At 41.6% G+C, this 22113-nt stretch overlaps 1 protein-coding gene across 1 annotated transcript in view; it reads right to left on the bottom strand.

The window, feature by feature from the left end:
* Positions 1-2730: 2730 nt before the first annotated feature.
* XRCC5 (X-ray repair cross complementing 5) overlaps positions 2731-22113 on the bottom strand; it is an 82699-nt gene continuing 63316 nt past the window's right edge. The window contains exons 17-21 of the mRNA XM_006186906.3: positions 15128-15237; positions 14520-14616; positions 12660-12727; positions 3756-3830; positions 2731-2975 (exon numbers count right to left, since the gene is read on the bottom strand). Of these exons, the coding sequence (XP_006186968.2) occupies positions 2961-2975; positions 3756-3830; positions 12660-12727; positions 14520-14616; positions 15128-15237 (365 nt within the window). The 3' untranslated portion in view covers positions 2731-2960. The remainder of the gene's footprint in view (positions 2976-3755; positions 3831-12659; positions 12728-14519; positions 14617-15127; positions 15238-22113) is intronic.

The raw sequence follows: 22113 nt of genomic DNA, 5'->3' as shown, positions 1-22113 counted from the left end.
ATATGCAAGCAAAATGGAAGTCTAGAAGAGGGAGGTGACTTCTCCGAGTTTACACAGCAGCGAAGGAACGGGGTGGCAGTGCCGGTCGGCTAACCCACTTTCCACCCTCTTCTCCCTGACCTGTCCCAAGTTGGGGTGGCTGAAATAACGTAGATCTTCTCAATTCCCCAGGTTCCCTTGCAGCGAGAATTGGACATGTGGCAAAGTTTTGCCAAAAGAAGTCTGCTGTATTAGGACCACCCCTGTCTTTCCTAAGGAAGAGGCAGCCACAGCTGGTGCCTCCCTGTCCACCTTTTTTCCGGCCTTGAATGGGAATGAGACAAGGGAAAGGCCAAAAGAATTGGTCTTCAGCCACATCACTGAGCCACAGAATCACTAGCAGCTGCCTGTGCCGCGCTTCTCGGATGTGGCGAGAATACAGTGTACAAAGTACTTTCAGGGGGGTGCTCTTCCATACTAAGCCCGGACGGTGTGTTCAGCACCTTGACAAAGACCCCAGAGCAAGCAGCAGGGGAACTCGAATGCAGAGCTCGGCTGGCCTAGTGTTCTCTCCCTCACCCACACCGTCCCCTCACGGCATCCACTCTGACTGAGTTGCCGGCCTGTGTTCTGAACCCAGAATCCCTGGGAGAAGAAGGGGGCAGTACAAAGTGAGGCCAGTGGGAGACAGCGGACCAAACAGAGTATCTACTGCCTGAATCCAAATTAGCTGCAAAGCCAGTCGTTAGCACGGTGCATATTCAAAACAGAAGTATATATGTGTTCATTTACTTTCAAAAACCATCCTGGACTAGAAGAAACACTGCCTATGCCCAGCATGGCTTTCCAAAGATTTTTCCAAGTCTAAATTTTATATGTAAATTAATTGGCAAGGGATCATAATCCAAAATTTAAAACTGGTTCTTCACAGGGGGCAGCCCAGCACACACCCTCAAGGGGCTGCTGGGGTTGTGACTGGGATGGAGTCCCCTCCTTTACTTCTGCCTCCTCTGTGAGTCAATGAATGTTAGTGACACCGAGGACCAAAGCTGACAGACTGACAGCGACTTCAGTTCCCACAAGACCTATCGTTTGTGGGACTAATGGCTTTGTGGCCATCTGACGATGCTGCACTGCGTGCTGCTCTCCCAGGTCACAGCTGGCAGAGCACCTGGGGGTCCTACAGATCTGCCAACTGAATTTCAGGGAAATGGGGCCTTGGTGCGTTCACCTAAAACATGATGTCCCTACTCAAAACGGTAAGTTCTGACCAAGTCTGCCCAGCACCTATACCCTGCCCACAGGAAGTGGATTTAGAAATTACGTGACTAATTTGGTCCTTTCTCTCCTCAGCCTGCTGAACTCGCTTCTTCCTTCAGGTAGTCAGACAGCATAGGTAGAAGCGGGGTAAGGGGAAGCACAACCTCACTGTGCTAACATAAATCAAAAAGCATCACAAAGGGTTAACCTGATCCAAACTTTTCCTCGTTTGATGAAAACATGGATGTTTCCAAGAGAGAATTCTCCAAACCGACAAAGACAAGGGATGCTTACGAGGCCATTCTCGTTGGACTCATACGGCCAGGAGGATCTGACGAGGGTGACATGGAATTTAGAGAACAGTCTTCCCTCTTGATTCTGTGAAATGTCCCAGTTTCATCCAGGTCACAAACCTTCCCTGGGCCTTAACTGTGCAACTGGACAGTAAGATATGACATCCTTCACTGGGGTCGCTTGCAGTGGGGAGCTGCACGGTATGAGGGGAAGTGCTAGGGCCCAGAGCAGACCGCGCCCCTCTCTCCTCAGGGAGGCCCATTTTCAGTCAAGGCACAGAGGGTCTTTAGTCTAAGCACAAAACTGAAGAGTTCTTTTGCAGACAATTACTAATGAGCAGCAATCCACGGGAGGAACGAAGCATTGATGCCTTTAATATTAATGTTTGCGAAATGAAGTGAATCAATGGTCATTTATGGGGCTGCTGAGGATACGGGAGACTGAGCACCATGAAGTTTATGACACCAAGGGAGGAGGAGCTGGAACTCGGGAAAGAAGTGAGGATAGGAAAAAATAAGGGCTTGCTATTTTTTTATTTTAGGAAAGGAAACATCATTCAGAGAGACAGGAAAGGAGACTTGGGTAGAGCTGGAAAAGACTAGGAAATTAAGGAAGAAGTGTTTTAACGCAACCAAACTTTCTGTGAGAGCAGCAAGTACAGTAATGAAATGATAGAATCCTAACTACTGTAGTGAATCTCTCAGTTATTGTGTTTCTGTTAGTTAGTTTGCTTTTTTAGAGCTCAGCGATATGTCAAAGGGTGGGTGTCTTTCCTTCATGTGAGCATTACCATAACTCACTGCTTCAAACGGGAGCACAGGGAATGGTGCCCTCCCCCTCCCCCTCTGCTGTACAGCCAAAGTAATTTGGTGACTAAAAAGGCTTAAATAAAAAGAGAAATGGGTCAGCCCTTGGCCATGGTTCTCCAAAGTCAGCTTTCTGCTGTGAGAAACTAATGCCACCGTTTGATCATTGTCAGCTGTGATGCTGTTAGAGGGTCAGACAATGGGCAGGGCCTCCAGGGAGGACTGAGGAACCCACCCGTGTCCACGTCACAGTTCTGGATGAGATAACCTCGTGAGGGCTGCAGTCCTCACCAACCTACCAGGCCAGGATGAAATTTATCTTCCAGAAACTTCAAAGCATGAGTGTGACATATGGAGCTCAATAAGACCCCAAAAGAAAACACATCACCGATGATGAGAAAATAACCATGACTCTTTATAAGCTTGCATGGGGTCTAAACTATCCCTTTTACATGTCTGTATTCATTCCACTGGGAATGAGGTGATTCACTTTCGTGTGACCTGCAGGGACCACCTCCAGAGCTTCCGGTTCTCTTGGATGGCCCCCTCCAGGGTGTTCCGTGTAGAACTCTCAGCACCACCGTGACAGCAGCTCTTGGAGATTCCCCACACATCTGTGATCTATATCAAGTCCAGCTGCAAACAGGAACAGCATGTTGAGAAAGGAACCAGGCCACCTCCAGACCACTGCTTCTCTGGGAAGGAAGTTTACTGACAACGGTTCTCTTCACTGGCAGTCTGCATAAACTTGCACACTTACTCGCTGTCAATTATTTTAAGAGTTAAATTCTAAGTATCTCTTCATTTCAGTACTAAGAACTTCTCCACAAAAAGGCTGAAGTTCTGACTGGACTGCTGTCCTGTGAGGCTTAAAAGCAGGAAGTTTCCACACATGAAAGATGGATACAAAGGCCAACACTTCTACACAGCTGCCCAGGCTGCCAGGCGTGGTGGGGTAAGGTCCAGAAATCCCCAAGTGCCTATCAGCCTATTCTGTTTACATTGTTAATTGAGAACATTTAAGAAATAGGCTTTTTAAAGGCTGTTTTTATTTGTCATCCCACAAAAACTGCATGTTGTATTGCCTATTTTGGTTGAGAGCAATTTCAGTAAATTATGACATTTTGCTGCTAAAGGAATAGCCTCCCCCAGCTCTTTTTTAGTCCTTCAAAGGAGAGGATTAAACTGAGTAAACAATAAACTGAGAAAACCACAGAGCACAGGGATGTCCATTATGAAATTACTTATCTGATTAAATTTACAACGGCAATAAATAACAGTGTGGAGAGCTTCTGGTGTGTTAGAAATTAAAACACAAATAAGAAGCAAGTCTATGATAAGCAGGCTTTGTGGCTGTATTTACAGCTTAGGCAATTTCAAACACTAGAACACCTGGTATATATTAAAAGTACTTACCAAATCATCCACATCACCACCTTCCTCAAATATGGCCGCTGTATCTTCCTTTGCATTTTCTTTGAGGGCCAGAAACTGTGAACAGAAAGTCAGGCACGATGCCAAAAGGTCATTTCTGCCCCTTTTGATGGAGGAACACATGCAAATGGCCCAAAAGAAACATTATCTTGACATATGCTCCTCCATTTGGCCCTGGATGAGAGGACCAATTTTGAGGTTGAAGAGCCCACACTAACTAGTCAGAGAAAGTTCTTATGAAGAGGGAGGAAATGACATGGCTTGCCGAGGCAAGGGGCAGGTGGAGGGTCCTACGTCAGGCACTGAAGACACCTGATATTCCCATTTCTGCCTCCACAAAGGGTATGTGGACTCATTAGGGTTAAAAAAAGAACCAAACACCCCAAATCAATATGTCTCGGTTTCTTCTGAAAGTGTCTGAACTTAAAGATTACAATCATCTATCCCTCAACCCTAGTGAGACAAAAAGGTAAAAGAAAGGACTTCTTTTAAGAGATGTGAAACACAAAAATGGGTGAGCTTGGGAGGCTGTTCAATTTCTTTTCTGGAAATCCTTTCATTTGTGTTGGAAATTGTTTGAAAACAGGAAAATGGATGAGAAAACTTCAAATGTACACTTCTGTTTAGCATCAGTGTTCCAGACATGGAGCTTCTGAAAGGCAGATACATAGAAAAGCAAGGACCCTGAACCAAAGCCTGCGAAAATCTAAGAATGCAACCCAGATTAAAAGGGATGTGAGTGCCCTTAAGACTCTCCCAACACTCCTGCTCTCCATCCTGTCCCTCCAAGAGATAGCAGTGGGGACTCTTTTCCTTCAAGGTGCATGATAACTGCATCTAAGAACTGTTCTATCAACCATTTCCCAGCCTAACACCAGAGCTAATCTTCTGGCAGCATAAGGACTTAAAATGGTGGCAGAGCCAAGCCTGCAGGAGTAGGTGTTGTTGGAAGGGGAGGTGGTAGGTGAGGCATGCCTCTCCCGTGAGCATCCTCAGGGTCAGAGTGCACGGAGCACGCAGGCGCTGAGTGAGACCCCCAGGCCACTATGCTTCTGCGGCAGTCTCCACCCAAGAGGGAAAGGTGTACTCACACATACTTTTCTCATTCTCTCCTTGAAAACATGGCAAGAACTGCCTTCCCTTTATAGTTTTGTGATTTTTATGGTACAGTGGACACAATAGAGGTCTCTGAAACCTTAGATTTATAATTAGACTAAAATATGTCCCTTTGACAAATCACAAAGCGAAGTCACCATTAAAATACTAGGTTGTGCACAAGTCTCAGGAAGCAAGTGCTGCCTGTCCCTCCACTCATGTGCAGGGACACACACGCAGGCAAGAGAACAGCACCTGCGGAACTGGCTGGTGCCTCGTCAGCACCATGGACAGGGCCATGGCGGCTTGTTTCTGACTCAACCTCCCTCCTGGGCTTTTTCCCCTACAGTCAAAACCATCTCATCATTTATAAACTTCAATTTTGGCTGAGAGACTAGGGAATTTATCTTCTTCTAAAGACATATATAAATCTTTCCATAACCCTTTACTGACGCTCAACTGGACCATGTTCAGTGCTGGGAATCTAGTTCAGGAGACAGAACATGCTAGCAATGGAAGCACAGTCTGGAACAGAACTGTAGTACAGCCTCCATATCATTAATTCTATTTATTTATTCTGGTTGATTATTAATAAAGATATCTGAGGGCCACACAGAGATAAATGAGTAAGAAATCCATACATGTATGTGCATATGGTTTACATCTAAAGATTAAACTCTGCTCTTAGATTCCCAAATTAATCTTTATTTATGATTCTCCTAATTATCAATATTAAAAATGATTTTTACTTTGTACCTTCCCTCTCCTACTCATTATCATTAACCCCTACATCAAGAACATCAGGCAAGGGGATAAAGCCTTATCCAGTTGGGTTGCAAAGACTAAAAAGTAGAGCATAAACCTCTGGGGGTGGGGGGCACAAATGACCTTCCAAATACAGACTCTATGGTCTCATGATTCTATGTCAACTATATCTTTTATTATCCCTTAGGAACCTGATACATGGCAGGTACTTACTGATGAATCTAGAGAATTCCTAATGTTTTTTTGCACACAGCCTCTAAAGGCTCCAATTCCCATTCCCTCCCCACCTGCAAAGCCCCCTTCACACTGCAACTACAGGGTAAATGAAGATAGAACCGTCTGAGCGGTGTGAGCATGGTATACACAGTTAAACACCAGTGGCACAGCTCTGAGACGAGGCCAGGTTCTGAGGAGAGGAGCAGCAGCAAACTTCCCCTTCATTTCCACCAAGTGCTAAACATCTGCAACTGGCTTCCTGGCAAATCTGCTTCACGTGTCTGTGTAAGCAAATTACGGCTCAAACCGGGACTGCCATCCATTATCCTCCCCAGAGACCCGGGAGAGGCTGGTCTCATGCACGTATCACTCCTCATCATCAGGGTTTTTAACTGCAAGTAATTTCCAGGCTGTGCAGTGACAGGGAAGCTAGAGATAAAGCACAGACTTCAGTGACTGGCCTGTTTTCTCAATAAAAGCAACAGATTCTCTGAATGCAGCAGAAAGGGGCACAAGTCAACTCCTGACTTTTCTTATGTTCTTTCTCTCTGCAATATGCTGAAAGAGTAGACAGTAAAGAGAAAGAACACCTGTGTGACACAGCACTCCACCCTCAAACCACCATCATTTACTTGGGATTACCTCCTTGCTTGGAGATCTTTATAAAATGGATAAACTACTACCTCTCAAGTACACTGAAATACAAGCCTGGTCATAGGCAGAGAAAGTGAATCAATAATCTCTGTATAGAAGCTTCCAGTCCGATTCCTCCACAAGACTAAACACTAAAAATCAGCTTGTGCTCAGACCCTGAGCTATCCCCAAATTAAAAACACAAGGCTTCCACTGGGCTGATTCTAACACTATCAGGCGATTCCAAAGAATCACCCATAATCCAGATGTACAAAAGTATCAGGAAGAATGAAAGTCCATTTGCATGTATTTTGTCTAAAATGACACACACTTAGGTTTCATTAATGCTGATTTCATGCCTTAAAGACACTACAGTGCAGCAGAGAAATTCTGCAAACTAGTGTGGGGGAACAGAAGCACCATCCAAGCTCTGCCTGTTCCTCAGTAACCCTGGGCAAGCCACCTGGCCTGCCTATAACCGGTTTTCCTCAAAAAATAAAATGGGAATACTACTACTTGACCCTACCTATCTCATGGGATTATATTGCTTTTCAGATGAAATAACGTGCACAAAAGTGCTTTGTGTACTGTAGGCTTTATGCTCCAAGCCCTAGGATACACACAATATGTGTCTACCAAATGATACATACAATAATACCCACAGCATGTTTACTCACAACTGCCAAGGTTAGGAAATAATCAAAAATGTCCAACGTTAGAAGAATGGATGAATCAATTATGATATAACCATAAAAGAGAATACTACATAGCTACAATAAAGAATGAACAATTTTAACATCATGGATGAATCATAAAAGGCATGATTCCAATTATATGACGGTTAAGACAGGCAAAACTACTCTCAAGTGACAGAGGTCAGAATAGTGGTTATCTTGGGGGTTCTGACTGAGAAGGGTGTCAGGGAGCCTTCTGAGGTGTTGGAAATGTTCTGTATTTTGATCTGGGTGGTGGTACCCAGATATATGAATACGTAAGAATTTATTAGCATACACATTTAAGATTTGTGCATTTACTGTATGTATGCTTCATCCTTGATAAAGTTTTAAAAATTGTATCTTAAAAGTATCAAGCTGTAAACAAATGTAAGTTAACACTGTGATATTTTAACTATTACTTTTCTTGTACTAGCATATAGAACAACTATACTAGAGATTGAAGGCAGAAAAGGAAAGTGGAAAAGAACAAAGGAAAATATCATGGGGTCCAATAGGGGCCAGCAGTTATGCTCCTTCACAAGGTCTCTGACACACAGAAAACTGGGTGTACTTCTGAAAGAGGGAGCATGAGCTGTTCCTCACGCAGGTGTGGCTGCTGGTACTCTAGGGGGGAGGGATGGAGAGGTGGCGCCATGGTGTGGGGTAAGATGATTATGGAAGGAGCCCGGGGTCTGGGTTCTAGTCACTCACTGGCCATGAACCTGCTGAGATGCTGAGCAAGTCAACTCCACCTCTCCAGATGGCATCTGGAAAACGACCAGACTGCTAAGCATTGAGCATCTATGACGCTAAGACGGAAAAATCAATAAATGTCAACAACAATAAAGAAGGCTAGATTAGGTGGCTACAAGGAAAACAAGTGCTAAAATAATGATTTTTTTCCCCATAGAGTTTGTATCAAATGATTCTTTAGACATAGCTCAGCCTCCTGGAATCCCACGAGAAACAATACTCCAAAGCCCCAGGAATAAATTCTTTTTCCCGCTGTGCTCTTAACACTGAGTAAGAAGAACGGACGGCTGGGGGGGTCAGTCCTACAACTGGATTCCTGGCTACTGACTTATGACAAGATCTCAGACATGTCATTTCACTTCTCATAGCCCTAAGTTTCTTCATCTATAAAACCTGAGGGTTCTTCCGAGTCCCATCAACAAAAGAAATCCCAGTTTTCTGCTCCCACTGTCCAACTGCTGAGAAGCACCATTTTTCTCTGCAAGCTTTCAGTTTTAAAAATAAAAACTCAGCTAGATTATTAGGATTCTTTCCAGCTGAAAAAAATTCTATACAAAATAAGCCGATATCCTCTGCCTTAGTTAAAAATCTGGCTTGTTTAAATTCTTCCAGCCCAGGGCTTCTCAACGGTGCCATTCTTTGTTGTGGAGGTCTCTGCCCACTAGGAGTCGGTAGCATGCCCCCTGCTCTAATCACCAAAAATGTCTCCAACAAAATTACTCCCGGCTGAGAACCACTGTTTTAATCCTAACACAGGTTAGTAGGAGAAACTTCAAAAAAAAAAAAGTTTTTTTTTTTTTTATAAAGACGATAAACTTCAAATGAAGAATCAACCTATCTTGACCTTTCACAAGTCCAGGTCTCTCACTGACTATGGTTTGGGGCAAAGGACTTCCCAGATGCCCCTGGAATGTGTCACGATAAATAGCCACACCTCCTCCCACCACAGAGCCATGCCCTGTGAATGAGGGGACAGAGAAAGGGTACACAGGAGCTACTATGGCCCATACATGTTGTTGCAAAAGGCGATATTTCTTCTCTTTTACGACAGTGGTATTCCACTGTATATATACACCACATCTTCTTTACCCATTCATCATCAATGGGCACGTAGGTTGTTTCCATATCTTAGCTACTATAAATAATGCTGCTGTGAGCACAGACGTGTATACATCTTCTTGAATTTTGGACCTTGAGAATATTATGTTAAGTGAAATAAGTTGGATGCAGAAAGACAAATACCAAATGATTTTGATCTTATGTGGAATATAAAAAAATGAAAATGAACAAACCAAACTAAACAAAACAAACACACAGAGACCGAGAAGGCAGTAGTGGTTACCAGAGAGAAACGGGTCAAGGAGAGAGCAAAATGGGTAAAAGGTTCAATGGTCTGGTGACGGATGGAAACTCAGCTTTCAGTGGTGAGTGTGCTGTGGTGTATACAAAAGTTGACATATAATGTTGTACACAGAAATGTAATGTTATAAACCAATGTCACCTCAATAAATATAAAGAAATAAAACAAAACTGGAGAAAAATATATATAAAAAAGACTTTACCAAACATCAAATGTTAACAGCATGTCTGACAGTAACAATTAGAAAAAGTTAAGTGAAAGAACTGACAGGTTATAACAACGATAGAAATGAATGTAAAGAGGGGTAATATTTGTCTGGGCTTCAAAATGAAATGAGGGGTATCAGTTATTGAAAAGAACTATCTAAGCTTATGTCATGAAAGAATTTTCTATCTCCGCAGCAAGGCTGACTTACCTATATGTCTCAAAGAATCATAAAGCGGACACATTTTTAGACTATATCAGAGGGAAATAGCTCCCCTTAAGATGTACAAGTATAAAGTTATGATTTATTTTTCATCTGAAATGGATATCCCTGGATAATTATTTCCTTTCAAATTAACAAACAACATTTAACAGACACAATGTGACAGCTTGTTAACTATAAATAACTTATGGTAAATACCTTGAAAGAATTTAAGTGGACTATGAGAGTTGGTCTTCACTTTCTCTGATTATAGCCAAGTTTCCTTAATTGATTATTTGGAAAGGGACCGAACTTGTTTTGAAGGCAGTGTAAATGAGTATTTCAGGGCACGGTCAAAAGTGATTACACGTCTGTAAGTTTGCTAAGAGAAAAAGCTGAAGACGAAGCATGACTCTCCTATTTAACCACAAGGAATCAGCTTCCGTGAGCCAGAACCCCACTCGGCAATTCTTCTGTCATCTGTAGATGCACTCTCCCTTCTACCCTTCTCTCCGAAAATCAACCGGTGCCACTTAAAAACATTTTTAATATAAAGGATTGGGTTTTCATTCTGAAAAATGAAGGGTTCACGTGGCACTGAAGCACACACAGGCATAACCGTGCGAGTCAGACACGCCAGACCGAGCGTGCACTGACGGTGAGCCACAGGAACAGGCTCCACTCCGCTGCGCTGACCCTGTTCTCTACCTGTTCAAAGCTGGCGGCGTTTTCCGAGTTGTCTGAAACTGCAACCAACTGAAATCAATTCTGCTGGTACTACAGTCTCGTAAGGACACCACCCCATTCCTAGTCTTAACTGAAATTCATCTCTGTAGCTTATTATCAGACATTAAAATTCCTGATGGTTAGGCTCTGTGCCCTTAAATTCTAAAGATGACATTGCATTTGCAACAAAGAATAAGCCTCAGACATTTTCAAGAAGCATGTTATTCCTCCTTAGATTTCCTCCCCCTCTAATATTCTGGATTCACTCAGCGGTGATGCCTTTGGTTAAGATGTACCGCTGAAAGGGAAAAACTAACTTTTTTCAGACCAGTGCTCTCCTCTTCCTCCAAAACTGTAACACATACTCAATTTTCACCTGATGACAGTTTTTTTTAATGCAATAATGATTAAAATTAAATTATTTCCCTTGACTTATTTTACCTGTTAGCAAAAGCTGACTGATAAGCCTTCACCCTATGTGATTTTACGTGTCAGCTCGGTTAGGCTATGGTGCACAGTTGTTGAGTCAAACACTAGTCCAGATGTTGCTGTGAAGGTATTTTGTAAATGTGATTAACACTTACAACAGCTGACTTTAAGCAGAGACGGTTACCCTCGACAATGTTGATAGCCTCATCCAATCAGCTGCAGAAGTTCTGCCTCTAGACTGTGACACAGAAATCTGCCTAAAAGTTGCCAGCTTGCTGGCCTGCCCTACAAATTTCAGATTTGCCAGCCCCTACCATTGTGTAAGCCAATTCTTTAAAATAAATCAGACTTCACCAACCCCATACACATACACACACACACACACACACACACACACACACACAAACACACACACATTCTCTTGGTTCTATCTCTCTGGAGAGTCCTGAGTAACACTCTAGTTCAGGGGGTAAATATCATCATGCCATTGTATAAAGCAACAAACACAAACAAAATCAAGCAGTTGAATGACACTCTGATGCCCACAGGACTCAGCACTGACTGTGGCAGGATGGGATACAGATGCCGTGGAACCCGTTCTGAGACGGTCATCAGCATCTCAGAGTGTGCGTTTTAAATTCTGGGATCTTACTTCCTGAAAGCAGGGGCTGTAATCTGTTCTTTAACAAAACGCTTTTACCAGGCTTAATAAAAATTCTTGTATATTCTAACTTCTCTCCCAAAAAATATTATGGTTTTTACTGAATGCCTTTATTGAGCTGAAAATTCAAGGCATTTTAAATTTGCCTTGAATTTAGCCACAGATGAACACTTCCAGCCTTGCTCCCACCAGTCCCAGACCAAACTCTCCCTTAGCGTGTGTAGTTAATTCTTGAGTCTCCAGTGTTTCCTTCTGCTACCTTGTGACCAACTGAGTTTCTAGAGGGCAGGGGTGCTGTCTTATCATCCAGCACAGTGCCCAGCATAAAGCAGAGGCTTAGCACGTTAACTGACAGCTGCCAGGACCGAGCTCAATCAGTAACTGTAAAAGATGCTGACTGTTACAAACTGTATACTTTTGAGCTACTCAGTTTAGTTTCATTAAAACTGCATCAGAAATCTGAAGTATAATCAAGGGTTACTGAGATAAACAGCCACATGCATTTGGCTCATAGCTGAATCAGATTCAATACTCATACACCAAGCAGGAAGACTTGGGCCCACTAACTGTGTCAGTAGGAAGTCTGTGGGACCTGCATACATGAGGTATTTTACTATAAACACCTGGATATGCCTTATGTTGGAATACTTGTGTGCTCTACCTTGCTGCACTTCACAATCACCTGAGGGGCTTTAAAAACTCAAAACCATGCCCCAAACCCATCTCATACCAACAGAATCTCAGGGGAGAGGAAGGGGTGCTTGTCATCAGCATTTTTTTTAATAGCTCCCCAGGTGACTAATGTGTGGCTTGGCTCGGAATCACTGGGCTGGAGGGATAGCCTTTGCCAGGGTCTAGATTACATGTGGTGTGCACCATGGACCTCAGGAGCTATGATTATAGATGAGTTCTAGACACATCACCACAGCCTATGGAAAGCTGAGTGGATTACAATTTATCCCACCAGGATGCTACAGCTGGAAGGAATTTGCCTGTTGGCTGAGTAAAGAATGATATGCTAATTTAGTTACCTTTAGAATCTTACTTCTTCAAGGGAGAACTGGCATCAAGAAAATAATATCCACTGTGATAGCTCATCTAAAAACAGGGAGTTATTCTCTAATACCTTTTTGGCTTCCTCAGCTGTGACAGAGCTTCCAGAAGCTTCATCTTTGGTTATCAGAGTAATTCCATCTAAAAAGTAATTCACAGAGTGAAATCCATGTACAAAGAATCAACCCCAAACCCACCTTCCTTTCCACCACACCTCCTCCCATTTTTGCACTGGAGATTTTTAAAACTGTAAAGGTGCTCTTCTCTGTAAGAAATATAAAACTTTATTAAAGGCACTGAACTCATATTATTCTTTCCATCTTACATTATTCTTTCTCCTATTTTTGCTTGTATAAAATGAAGGACACATCTCAAATGCTACCTGCTGTCATGAAGGTAGCACTGAATCTCTCTGTCAGAATTCTCAGATCACCTTGTTTATCCCTTTGAAATGGCTCTCACCATATTTTATCTTGTATAACTATTTGTACATATTTTATCTTTCCTAACTATACTTTTCTCTAGAGCAGGGACTATATTTAATTCATCTTTATATTCCCTCCAATGTAGTACATAGCAGGAGCTCAGTAAACAAATGGTAACTGAGTGACTATACTTTGGTCCAAACCCATTAGGTACCAGATGGGATCTGCAGACATTCTGACTTCTAGCAGTGTTACTAGCTATTGATGAGACGATGAGAGAGCTGAGGTCAGGAGGAAACACGCTCTTACCATGGCCTTATCTGTCACTGAGCACAGTACGTCAATTTTAGCTCAGTGAGAACAAATCAAGGATAGAAAAGCGACCCTTTAGTTTTCTCTTCTTCCTAAAATTTTCTTCTGCCTCAAATGGGTGATGTATGAAACGCTTTCAGAAAAGCACATGCATTTAACATCCATCTGTGCCTAGAAATGGCACAGGTCATGTGTATTCTCAGTAGGATATAGGCTCTCAGAAAACATGTATCTTGCATATGTCCTGCAAGTTTCTTTTCAGCAAACAATGTGCTGGAGGCATTCAATAAATACCAAACCCAATCTCTTTCATCTCCTGGGTTGGCAGCAGGGACACAAAAGTGATCTGAGTAAGCCCCATTCACCACCTATTCTAATTGCTTTTGCTCCCCAGTGTAGAAGTTAAAGGGCTGAAAAATTAACTGTCAGGAAAATGGTTGCCTGTGTGATGAAAGGCTGCCCGTTAGACGTTGGATAGATAGGTACGCAACTCTTTTTATACAGAATTTGCACTGAAAGACAGGTTGAAACTAATTTGGGGGTTCTACTACAAATGAAAAGTTTCATACTTCGTAACATCATTGTTTTCATATATACTTTCAACAGGTAATATCTTATACCTTGGTTCTGGAAGAAAATCAAGTCAGGTTAAAGAAAATGGGCAACGGGCATGAAGGAAATCAAACATCAACCCTAAAACTGAAAAAAAATGTATGTTGCCTTCATTCCACGTTGGTCCCTGTGAACAAGTGAGGAACCGAGTGGCTCTGGTGCATGAAGATGCCAGTCTGCTGATATGAAAGCTCAAGAACGTGGCAATGAAAAGCTGAGCAAGGCACCATGTGGGTGAGGTCAGGACAAGTGCTGTGGACCCAGAAGAACTAAAAGAATCGGAGAAAGGAAGTAATGTCTGCCTGCACAGCTTCTTCACTCCTCAAACGGAAAGGTGTGATCTCTGAGGGTCATAACGCGCAGAGTTTAAGATGGGACTTACATGTTTACTACGATTCATCACTTTGCATTTATGTTTATCAAGCAATATTTTCAGATCACTGAATTCTGAGCGTTTCCCAAGTCCACATGGGAAGTCACCAGGTCCTCACATAACACATCACACAATATAATTTATATTTAGAATTTATACTTAGAAAATAAATAGCATAAATATTTGGAGGAAAAGACAAATGACACCTTACCCTGGACGACAATCTCCCAGAAATGACTTAATTGTTTAATTTCCACTTTCTCTCGCAGGGCTTTCAGGAAACTGTTAAAGCGCTGCTCTTCTGAAAACTGGTGGCACATGGGGGTAGAGCAGGGGGCGGGTCAGAGCACACACACAAACAGAATTCATCCCCAGCCCCAAGCACTATATATACTGAATTAAAAATATGTAAAATGTTTTTCCTTGGTACTGATACATGGGAAACTGGCACTTTGAATTTTGGCTATGACTCCTGGGAGCCAGAAATCTTTCCATTTGCTGAAGGGACAGAAATCCCCATAGTCCCACAGGTTTTTTGGTGACCCAGTACTTTGTTTTTTAACCTTTAGCATGGACAGATTCAAACAAAAATAGAGTAATTTAGTGCCTGCTCACCCGACTCACCCACCCCCTTTTATTCTCCCCTGTAAATGTTTACTGTTAGTAAAATGAGTTAGTCATTTCTACTTCTCTTGGCATATGTTGCTACTCATAGTGAGGATGATTATTTCAGAGCCCAGGCTAATCTTTAGGGTGCTGTATGTCTCTCCCCTGTGACGGTGGTCAGCTGCTTAGGAAGAGGACACAGGATGGCATTACCTGAATGGCTTCCTCCCGAAAGACCTTGATGCAGTCCATGCTCTTCATGAAATACGGTGTTTTGTTAGTATCCAAAAACTGTTCAATGTGATTTATTAGTTGGTGACTCGCTAGAACAAAAGACAATAAATTTATTTTTCTCAGCTTGAGTGATGCTTGTTGGAGAGAGTGTATGCTCTGTGTGCCCATAGTATGTATTATGGTTCAAGAGCCTTGTGGTCGGCAGGCCCAAAAGCCACTCCTCTTCTAAGGGGGTGGACAGGAAGGAAAGATGAGATGCAAAATGCTGATTCCAAAAGTCTATATTTTTAAAGTTTAGATAATATTTGTTGATATTTGTCAAGAAATAAAATTTCTAAAATGCTTAGAATTATAGCTAAATGTTCCTTTTGGGATTTCAAACACTAAGTTGTTTTTCTAAAAAATTGTTATTGTTGTTGCCTTTTATACCCCCCTCCCCAAATTTAGGGGCCATTTGGGTAATTCAAAACTGCTTTTCCTGAAATAGTCATAGAAAATAGATTCTCTATTCCATCCCCTAATTCCAGTCAGGATAAATGTCAAACAATGCCAGAGAGTGAAACCAGTGAGGGACGCTCCATCTTCTTCCAATCACAGGTCAAATTAGAAAAGACCAGTCCTTATTTTAATTTAATAATATCCCTTTAGAATGGAAAGCCATTGCTCCATATCTTCTGCCTTAGCTGAACCTGAATATTCTCTAAGTTAGCAATCTACAAAGCCATGAATACTTAATAAACAATAACTGTCAGCAAGCAACGTCATAAATGCTACAGAAAGAGAAAATACATTAATAATTTTTCCTTTCCAAGGTGGGCTGCAACTTGAGGCCACCTCACAAACAAGCAAAGACTTCTTCAGTATGGGAAAAAAAGCAGAGGAAAATAAAAACAAAAGTCACCAGGGAACTTAAGCTGCAGAGCAGATCAAAACTGACCCTCGCGATCGATGTGGAAGAACAAAGCAAGGAGATGTGCAGAGTCACAGCCTAAAGGCTCCCTCTTACTTGTCCCCTGAAACCACTCACTAGCTGGCTGTTCAGCAAATTATGCTGAGTGGTCAAGATGTTGTAAGTCTGCAGGTTTGCCACAGTCGTGGCCTCAACCAAGCACTCTCATAGTTATGAGAGTGTACACGTGAAGTACTAATGAAAACGAGTTTGAAGCTCGCCTGTGAAAGCTTCAAGCCACTAACTCAATCACAGTGACCCGAGCACGGCACGATGCCCTAGGAAAGACCTGAAACGCAGAGCCATCAACTGATTTCCAAAGGATCTCGCAGCACATGGAAAGGATTAAAAAACTGGATGAAGTATTTCCTAATATAATAATTTTGCAGCAAGAGAAAAATATCCCCAGTAACCTTTTCATCTTTTCTACCAACCAGGAGATTATGATCTCCATTACAATAAAGTACTTAACCAACTTGAGGGATTAAAGAAACACTTCCCAGCATTTTCAGAAATCTTTCCAGTGTATCTTGCAGCAGTAAATTAATACCTGCTACAATTCAAAGGAGAGAAAGAATGTTTGGACGGGTCTTTTTAAACAAGGTAAATAATACAATCCTGATTAGTAGGCAGAACAGAAAACCACAAGCTCACAGCAATAGAAGCTATCTCCTCCTCTCAGGCTGCAAAGGCGAAGTAGCAGAACTGTTTGCTATTTCCTACACCACTGAAGCAGCCTGCTTTCTCAGATTGCTGGATACAAAGTTCACTAAGAGTCTCCTATCTGAGCACAAACAAGAGCAGTAATCCCAGAGACTCCAGGGTTCTCAATTCTTTTGAAATGTGAATGAGGAATCTCAGCAGTATAGGGTAAATATCTCTTTGCTTGATTTACTGATTATTTTAGTTTAGCCTAGTACATATTTATTGTGTTCAGTGCTATGTATAAGACACTAGGATGTGTTCTACAGGAGCTACAATTAAGTTAAGATCCTTGCCCTCTGGGAGTTCTACTGTCTAATAAGGGATAGATACAACACGAGACACAAAAATAATAACAAGAGATAAACGCAATACAAGTAGTACGGAAGTATATCAACTGATCTGAATTTTTTTAAAAGAAATCAATCTTTGATGAGTATAACAAAGCTTCATGAATTAACGTGGCTTTTTAGCTGCGCAATGAAAAGTAGAATTTGGTTATCAGACAGAAAAAAAAAAGGAATGAGCAAAAGTGTGAATTGCAGTGGGAAGGCACAGGGTGTGCCTGAAGTGGTCCAGGACTGTGGGGACCATGGACAGGAGCAGGGAAGAAAAAGGAGGAGTACGATTTAGACAGGAAAAGGTGGGAGGGAAAGGAGTTCCAAGGAGAGCAAGCAATATGTATGAGGCTCCTGAAACAGGATAGGGTGTAGGAAAAAAGGGTTCAAGACCAAGCCTTTAAGGAACTACAACATTTAGATGTTGTACAGAGGAGAGGGAGCTGACAAAGGAGGCCAGGAAGGAATGATCAGGGAGACAGGAGAAAACCAGGAGGATTTGGCACCCTGGACACTAAGGGTTGAAGAGAGTTGTCTGTTGTGTCATAAAGCATCACATAACTAATATTACACATAATATGATGACATAAAGACTACAAGGAAAAGAGCATAGCGAGCACAGGAGATTCAGGACTGAAACTCAGGGAGCCCTCAGACCCAGGAGCCCATGAAACAAATAGAGTGTTGAAGTGCTTTGCAAAAAACACAGCTTCCGGACCCATTCTGATCTTGAAATATGACAGAACCACCCCTGCACCCCTGCCAACACACACAGTTGCTACCCTATAGGAAAAAAATTTCAAAAGAAACTACAATAAAGCAAAATGTAACAGCCAATAATCCATGTGCAATAGCATTATGGGAAAGAAAGGATACAAAACAAGGAAGTAGGAGTCTCAATACCCAGTTTCCATTTAAGAATGAAGTTCTGTATTTGTTTTTAGATTGAATTTGAATTTAGTTTGAATTGAGTTGTCCTATTTACATGTTAGACTGTTCTGTCCTTTCCTTCAGGTAGATAAACGTATCCAAACTTCCAATAAATCCAGTGAACACAAAGAATCAGACTTTTCCCTTCTAGGAATAGTCAGTTACGTGGTCCATGATTCTGAATTCTGTCCCTCTACCTAGACTATTTTGTGGTTCACTGACTATAATGAACCACTTAACACGAGTGAGCAGATGTGATGGATGATGCTTTAATATACTGAATATCAGAATGAGATGTGGACAAGAGACTTTCCTTCCAAACTTCGGTGGTATTTCCCTGCCATTTTTAATAAAAGTAAAATCCAGAAATGGCTAACAAAAACAACCTACTTTGGCTGAATTAAGCTTCTGACTCCCCCTTCATCCCTATCCCGCATTAAGGAAATGCTGATCATCAGGGTGCTCTTCTCTGCTTCTACATCAACTATAGGGCTAAGGAATGACCTGTCAGTCTTCATAATCAGTAAATCACAGCCCCAATTATAATTCACCAAAGTGCTTTTCGGAATTAGTCAGAGGCTCAATAATACTCATTAATAGCTAATATAAAAGATGGCCATTGGGAGGGCCATCCATCTTAAGATGCTAGGTCAGGCAAGGGCCGCCATTTATCTCAAGGAGTCTTCAAAATCAAGATGTCGAGTCTGGATTTCAAAAATGTCTGTTCTGGATTTTGAGGTTTTAAATATGGTCATTATATATTAACCCAGCATCTTACACGAGGACAGACTGCTGACACACAAAATAAATCTTACTACAATAATACTTTAGTGTTATGCCAAAAATGCTACCAAGGTTCAGAAGTGTTATGTAAGAGAAAAATGGCCATGTTTTCTTGTTTCATCTGAAATGTATGTTCTCTTTCTCTAGAGAAAATATTCAGCACCTCCAAAGTCCTACAAAATGAGTCACCTCCCTTCCTGCTGCACAGTCACAGGACCAAACATCTGGGGCCGTGTGTTTGCTGGTCTCTGACTTTACATTTACTTATGGCCTCAGTTCTCTGCAAAGATGTTTCTAACAAAGTAAAAAGAAGTCATTTATTGTAGAGTTTTCCCCTCCACTGGACAGAGCCAAAAGACAGAAGGTTCACTCATCTGTCACACATTATTATATAAAGGACAGTAAAGCCATCTCAAACAATTTTGCCGAACCCAGGCATCAATCTGGATGCTTCCCAATTTAATTCTTAATCATGATCATGAAGTGATGTGAGTTTTACTAATTGAAAAGGTGCACATTTTGCAGATGTCAGCAGTTAAATAATTTTAAAATGTTGACTAGATTTACATAGGCAATGACAACAAAGCAAAATAAAGTGACAATAAAAATCAAGCACTTAAATAAGCATGTGATCAGGATAAAAAGGAATAACATCATTAACAGAATAAAAAGGAATAACATCTATCAGCAGAAAATAAAAATCTAAGCAAGTAGTCCAGTCTGCCATCAACTAAATCCACATGTAAATTACAATGACTGTTTTAAGCCAAAAACTTACAAGAAATATTTGCCTGGTGAGAAAACAAGTCTGTGTTATCATACAGGTAACTAAAACAGAAATCAATCACAAAGAGTCTTCTTTGTACCTCTTTACCATAGGATATAAATTGGCCACTGTGGGTAGAGGCTTTGGGTATTATCAGTCAGGGTCCAACCAGAAGAACAGAAATCACTGAATATTTTACCCAGGAAATTTAAAGCAGGCAATTGTTACACAGGTGATAAAGAACTGTAAAGCCAACTGAGAATGGTGCTGTAACCCAGAGATTAGGAACAGCAAGAAGCTACCAGCCCCCCTCGGCACCATGGGGAAAAGAAGAGCAGAGGAAAGAGGAGGGTGCAACTAAAGTTCAGGGATCTGTCCTGTGGGAGCCAAAATCATGGCGGACTGACTGGAGATGCTGCCCCACTTACTAAGGGAGGAAGAGAAGTAGCCTGGGGCTTCTCCCTCCCTCCTTTACTTCCCACCACGGTCTCACATTGGCTAAAACCAGTGGAAAATCAGTAGGTAGGAGCCTGAAAATGCAACCTGTGAGGCCACCCTGCCCCACTCCTCTCTGCAGATCTGGTGCACACAGGGGAATGGTGAGCAGTGGACCTAGAGGTCACAGGCACAGTGTTACTACGAACCCACAGAGCTGGATGATCCATTTTATACATTGGATATTTCCAGGAAATAGAAATTAACAAGGTATTCTTTAATTTAAATAATAGAGGAAGATAAGATGTATAGCTTTTTTTTTCTTTCTTTCTTTCCAGTTAGGTAGGATACAATGAAATTCAAGTTACTGAAAAGGTTCACAAGCATATTTAAAACTTTCCCCATCCATTTAAACTTTTTTAAAAGCTGTACTTCTACAAAAACCAGAATTATGTAAAAAATAATATATGGTTTTCACTTCTACTTGAAACATCTTTAGAGCTACATATACTTCCCTTTCCTTCAGATCTACAGTGAAACACACCAAACAGTTGCCACACAATTGGGTGGATGGTGATGATAAACCTGAGGAACTACAAGTGACTGAACTCTTCCCATGGTGTTCCTGTCCTCTCTGGAGTCAAATGAGCTTCTGAACATTTAAGTACAAAAAGAAGGTTCCCTAAATATTTTTCCTCTGAATGACATAAGATACACTGATTTATTTCTTAAATACCTATTCTGCTACCACTTCTAAGAGTTCAGATCTAAGATTCCAGCAACTTGTCGGAATGTTTGTGCTCCTCAGTCTGGTATTATTCTCATTTTTAGTTTTGCAGTCTTTAATGAAATATTCTTATTGGGGAAAAATAAATCACTCGGTGGCAACAAAAGAAACTGAGAACTAGGCAGGGCACAACCATTAAAAGAATGACACAGCCATTGAGGATAGGACAAACACTGGTTAGAACCAACTAGGCCCAAGATGGGGGAAGATTCAACTTCTAGTAGACCTTGAGACTCATTATACACTCACTGTAATACACTGGTGTGCTAAATGACACACCCACAGGTGCCATGACAGTTCTGAGGCTGACCATAAAAGGCCAAAAAGTGGGCAGTGGCCCAATTTCTGGAAATTCCCACCCCTTCCCTGAAATAGTTGGAATAATCTTCCTACTCGTTAGCATATGAAATTACCCAGCCCATAAAAATTTAACACTCCCAACACCCTGGGCTGCTCTCACTTTCTGAAACTGACAGCATTCTGCCTATGGAATGTGTACCTCTCTAAATAAACTTGCTTTCACTTTAAATAAAAAAGAAAGAAAGAAAGAGAGAGAGGGAGGGAGGGAGGGAGGGAGGGAGGAAGGAAGGAAGGAAGGAAGAAAGAAGGAAGAAAGAAAGACAGACAGACTGAGAACTAGGGAAAAGCATAAGCTTTATGAACCTGAAAATGACACTCAAATGTTGTCTTGTTTATAAGCATGTGGACAGTGAACACAGCTCTATCCTGCCCTTGGCATCTTCCCGATCCTTCCCCCTTTTAGAAACTACTCTTCTAGATTCTTTGCCCCAGAATTCTTCATCTAGCAGACAGAAGAAGGTGCCTGTCTCCCTTTTAAGAACAGAAAAAATCATCAGATATGACACAGAGAATAGCGCAGCCATAACATTATGCATGACCAGTGGCACAGGAAATTGAACTAAGGTATATGAAGTACTGACCACTTCAGCAGTACAGACATAGCCCTGGTTGGTTTTTTTTTTTTTTAATATTATTATTTTTCTTACCCATAACTAAAAAACTCAATTAAAACTTCACCATTTAAACTCCACAAGTTTAGTCACAGCCCATTTTTTCATGCTTAACGATTTTCTCATTAAATGCAGTAATTTCTTACAAATTACACCAATAAAAGTAAGTCCTGCTGGGTGTTTTCTCCCCTTTTAAAATGCTGCCTTTTCATTGATGTGTTAAATTAAAACCCCAGGCACAAAGAGCAGAGTAAATGCAAAGTCTTTATTGTTAGACTCCATTCCGGCAGACTATGAGATCTCT

This window comes from Camelus ferus, chromosome 5 (genome assembly GCF_009834535.1).
Source record: "Camelus ferus isolate YT-003-E chromosome 5, BCGSAC_Cfer_1.0, whole genome shotgun sequence".
NCBI lineage: Eukaryota > Metazoa > Chordata > Mammalia > Artiodactyla > Camelidae > Camelus > Camelus ferus.
Note: the sequence above shows the minus strand (reverse complement) of the source record. Positions and strands in the feature narration are given on the sequence as shown.